General features: G+C 36.5%; 1 protein-coding gene across 1 annotated transcript in view; it reads right to left on the reverse strand.

Annotated features, from left to right (window-relative positions):
• Positions 1 to 5,000, reverse strand: part of LOC113083487 (phosphofurin acidic cluster sorting protein 1-like) — a 16,323-nt gene that overhangs the window by 8,371 nt on the left and 2,952 nt on the right. The window contains exons 6-12 of the mRNA XM_026254546.1: positions 4,464 to 4,541; positions 4,051 to 4,110; positions 2,651 to 2,811; positions 2,474 to 2,567; positions 1,389 to 1,460; positions 706 to 827; positions 435 to 564 (exon numbers count right to left, since the gene is read on the reverse strand). Coding sequence (XP_026110331.1) covers positions 435 to 564; positions 706 to 827; positions 1,389 to 1,460; positions 2,474 to 2,567; positions 2,651 to 2,811; positions 4,051 to 4,110; positions 4,464 to 4,541 — 717 coding nt within the window. The remainder of the gene's footprint in view (positions 1 to 434; positions 565 to 705; positions 828 to 1,388; positions 1,461 to 2,473; positions 2,568 to 2,650; positions 2,812 to 4,050; positions 4,111 to 4,463; positions 4,542 to 5,000) is intronic.

The raw sequence follows: 5,000 nt of genomic DNA on the forward strand, positions 1-5,000 counted from the left end.
GAGAGTCGGGTCTATAATCCATAATAACACTTCCTCCGGTGAATAAGTCTCCTGTTGTGTCTCACATCAAATGCATATTTCTCTCCCGATTCCAACAAGATGATTATTTCACTGGAGGAAGTGTTATTATGAATTATGACGGAAGCAACGGTTTTAAGTTAAAAATGTCTCAATGATTTATTAGTTTCTTACAAACAAGCAGCTTTATTCTATCAACTGATGGACTGGAGTGCTGTGGATTATTGTGATGTATTTATCAGCTGTTCGGACTCTCATTCTGACGGCACCCATTCACTGCAGAGCATCCATTGATGAAACACTGATGCAATGCTAGATTTCTCCAAATCTGTTCTGATGAAGAAACACAATCTACACCCTGGATGGCCTGAGGGTGAGTACAGTTTAGTTTCTGGCTGAGGAACAGCTCCTGGCACCTGTGTGCTGTGTCCGAGCTCAGGCGATCTCTCGCTGTCGGAGCTGTTGGCTCGTTCACTCAGCGGTTTGGAGAGCTGGCGCTCTTTTAGAGGAGTGCAGCGCTTATGGGGTGTGTGTCCTCCGTCCAACCTACACACACACACACACACACAACATCAAACTTGGGCTTTGTTTTCTCTGCATTATTTGACTGTCACTTTTGATCACTTTAATGGATCCTTACTGATCCTTTCTTTAAAAACTTTTGAACGGTGTATTATATGACATTACCTGGGCGATGGCATGGACTGAAGCTCGCTCTTGCTGGTTTTTAGGGGTGTTCGTGGTTTTTCAGCCACAGACACTGTTATAGACGGCCCTACTTCACTGAACAACTCCTGATCGTTCAGATCCTACAAAACATGCACATATTCAACACTAAAGAGCATTAAACATCATAATAACCCAAAGAATTCAAGTCACGCAGAATCCCGGGGGAAATGCATGTTATATATACATTGAGGTCAGAAGTATTTGGATTTTCTCCGTGTCCCGCTGGTGTTTTTAGTGTAAACCACAGCTTTGTGTCAAAGGTTTAGCTTGAAAAGCCTTCTTGTATAATCTTTTAAAAAACACGTACGAGTTTGATTTTTCTTACTATGTAAAAAAAAAAATGCAACTGCACATTTTCCAGTTTACGAAACCTTTGGAGTCTCAAATACTTAAAAACCCTTGTCATGTGTCAAATGTTGTCCCAACCAGTCAAACACAAGTGCACACTGTTGAACTGTTAAGGCTTCGTGAGTTCCCAGCATGCACTGAATAAATCATCTGTAATAGGATTACCTTATATGATTCTTTACAGTGTATGTAAATGTAAATGCATGCATTAAGCAGGGGTTATTATAATGAAATGCTGGTAAAATGAGAGGTGTGATGCTGTGTGTTTGTGCAGATGTGAGAGTGATTCTCACCAGTGTGTCCGTCTCTGACAGAGGCTCGTCCAGCGTGCGGCTGCGAGAGGGTTTGACCTTATCAGATTCTCCCTGGTGGACACACACAGGAACTACGATCACTAACACACACTCACACACACTCACACACACACCTGAGCTGTCTGGACACCATCGACCCCCGGCAGAGCCGCCCATCCTGTTACACCACAGCTGGTGATGATTAATCATGCAAAATAAGTTTTTGTTTACATAATATATATGTGTATACTGCGTATATTTATTATGTATATAGATACAAACATGCATGTATATATTTAATAAAAATATGTTGTTTGTATATTAAATATATTTGTATACAATATGAAACATAGGAATATAAATGTATATACATGTGTGTGTGTTTCTATACATATACACATAAAAAATACATGTATACATATGTAAACAAAGACTTTTATTTTGCATTTGATTAATTGTATGACAGCACTGATATGAAAAAATATTCAAAAAATTATTAAACGTTACTCATCTTTGTTTGGTTAAACTTATTTTACTAAAATAATTACAGGTAATGAATAAAAAAGTAATGAAGACAATATAACGGATAAACTTTTTTATAAATAAAAGTAAAAACTCCAAAAGTAAAAACTAACAATATAATACAAAAAATGATGAGGAGGACAAAAAAAAGTTTTAACCCTTTACAACCCATACCGAACTACATATAAACTAAACTATATAATATATATATAAAAAATTAAATTCTAAAAATAGAAATATACTTTAAAATTGTACATCAGAAATATTCTAAATAATTTAAATAATAGTTTAAATGTTCATAAAAATCATTGAACCGCTGACTGATTCTTTATGTTTATTCAGAGCATTTGACAGACTGATAGAAACAGATAGAAAAACCCAAAAGAGACAAAGTCCGCTAGTGTCTTCAAACGACGTGTTGTTACAGAAAGAAAAGACACGTTTACACAGTATATACAATATACAGAGTCATGCTTTGCACACATGCGGTGCTTCCAGAGGACGTCTCGGTCTGATCTGTCCGTGTCTGTTCGAGAGAGGAGTGTTTTGTGATCTGTACTCACAAGACTGAAGGGCTCTCGGCTCAGACTGCCTTTACTGTTCAAGCTGCCGATCTCCGTCTGAGAGCTGGACTGGGACATTCCCTCGAAGAACGGCCTGTGACCGACACAGAGAGACGCTCTAGACAGGGTGTCAGCACACAGGGCGAGCAGCAGGGGGCGCCGCAGACTCACGCTCACCTGAGTTTGGGTTTGGGAGTGCTGAGGATGCTGTCGGTCTCCTCCATCTCCGGCCCGCTGTCACTGGGGTTGTACATCTCCAGACTGTCATAGAGCTCGTCCAGATCCTCCTCCACCTCCTGGATCTGCTCACGGGACACGTGCTCCAGCCCGAAACCCACCTGCACCACAGACACAGCACACACCGATTGAGACACATAACAGCCCAGAGGTGAGAAATAAACATAGCAATATTCATAAGAAATATATACATCTGAAAGGTATTCAATAGCTAATTTTACTATTATGAACTGAACTGGATTTAGTTTTAGATTTTGCATTTTTATTTTAATTAAGCTTTATTTTATTGCAGTTTCAGCTTATTTTCAGTTTTAACATTTTTGTTTAATTTTCTTTTGAGGCATAATCCATCCTAAAAATTGTATTCTGTTATTATATACATACTCTTTTCCCCCATCTTTTTGAGGATGATGTGAAAACAGAAAGTGTTGGAATAAAGAAAATAAAAACAAGGTTTGACTTGCATGCAGCGAGATGTTTTATATTTCCAGTCTTCATTTTAATTTTAGAGATTTGTAATGTGCTTTTTTATATTTCTATATAGATTTATTTATTTTTATTTATTTTTCATCTTTAGTACTTTCAGTCCTTTAACTTGAACATATTTTATTTCACTTAGTTGCCAAGGCAATATTTCTAATGCATGTTTCAGTTTCTCAAGTGTTCCATCTAATATTTATATTTTTCTTGAATTTTATTTCAGTTAATGAAAACATTTTTATAATAGTTTTAATTGTAGTTTTAGATACCAAAAACAGCGAAAATTAAAGGTCAGTAATTTTATTTTCTTTAGTAATTTTAATACTTCTGTGTATTTCAGTTGCTTTTTTGAATTTTTTTTAAAGGCACAGTACAACAAAAAAACTGAAATTCTGTTATTATTTAGAGATGCGTATAATAAACCAATAATCCCTGTGTAGCCGTGGTTTACAGTGAATTTATAACGGCTAAGGACCGTTGTTAGGCAGATTCAGCGGTTATAAATTCACTGTAAACCATGGCTTCAAGAGACTTTTTGCTTTTATAAAATGGTTATTCCATATACATAGTAAGGTTTCACAGAATAAAACAGAGCAAATAGAGTCTAATGATATAAATATAAACAGTATTCTTCCACCGAACTAAGTAGTTCCTCAGAAACAGTTGTGGTTCTAACAAAGCGGTTGCTAAGCAACACACAGAAGTAAACAAATGTGTTTGTTTGAAGAGTAATTTAAAACAGCTTTGAACGCAGCTCAGCCAATCAGAATCAAGGAGCGGAACTCTCAGTTTTGTAAGCAGTATGGAGCTGCTGGAGATAATAAGATCGATCACAGACATATTTCATCAGCAGACGTTACCTCATCAGACACCTTAAACCGCTTCAGCAGAGCCACAAACTTCTGCTTGATGTTCGGTTGCTGGAGAAAAAGAACAATAACACATCTATCTCCAGCACAATTCAGATAAATACTCTGTTAAATCTGTCAGTATAAAGCTTGATGTCAACATCAGATCAGAAGTGATCCTATCTTCAGTCTTGAAGCACACTGTGAATGATTCATCGGAGCATGTAGTTATGAAGAAAAATGAGATGAGAAATATTACAGCAAAATGTAGGATTTTTTACTTTTAAAGTAAGATAAAGTGCTAGAAAAGTGGCCTCTTTAATGAAAATGGTGCGTGTTAAATGGAGCTTAGTGCGGTCATTCATATCCATTAACACAGCGGTGCAGTGTGTGTGTGTGTGTGTGTGTGTGTGTGTGTGTCTTACTCTGGTAATGGAGGCGTTTGAAGTGAGTTTGCGTCTGGGTTTCTTCTTCCTCACCTCGTCCTCTTCATCATCTAGATACTGAAACACACACATAAGCCATTAAACACTCGTCGTGTGTGTGCATTCAGCCCTAAACACACACACACACACACGCACACACACTACAATATAGCTTCAAATGCAATAAGAACTGCAGAAGCAAACCGCAAGCAGAATTTCAATCAAAATATGAATTTGAAAGATAGAAATATACAATTCTAAGAAATGTATATAAAACCCTGCAAGTGTAGGTTTATTAATCATTACATGTTTACATCAAACTTAAATATGTTGTCTACATTTTCCAGAATGCTCAAATTTATCCCAAATATTTACAGTATATTCTATCTGAAAACAACAGGGCAGTTTTGACAACAATGACATATTTCATTGGAAATATGTCTAAAAAATGCATTTATTTAACAAATCAGAGAATGAAGATAAATAAACGCCACATTGTGGGGCAATAGATATATATTTTTAAATGTTATTCATTTA

The sequence above is a fragment of the Carassius auratus genome, unplaced genomic scaffold, assembly GCF_003368295.1.
Source record: "Carassius auratus strain Wakin unplaced genomic scaffold, ASM336829v1 scaf_tig00038440, whole genome shotgun sequence".
Taxonomy (NCBI): domain Eukaryota; kingdom Metazoa; phylum Chordata; class Actinopteri; order Cypriniformes; family Cyprinidae; genus Carassius; species Carassius auratus.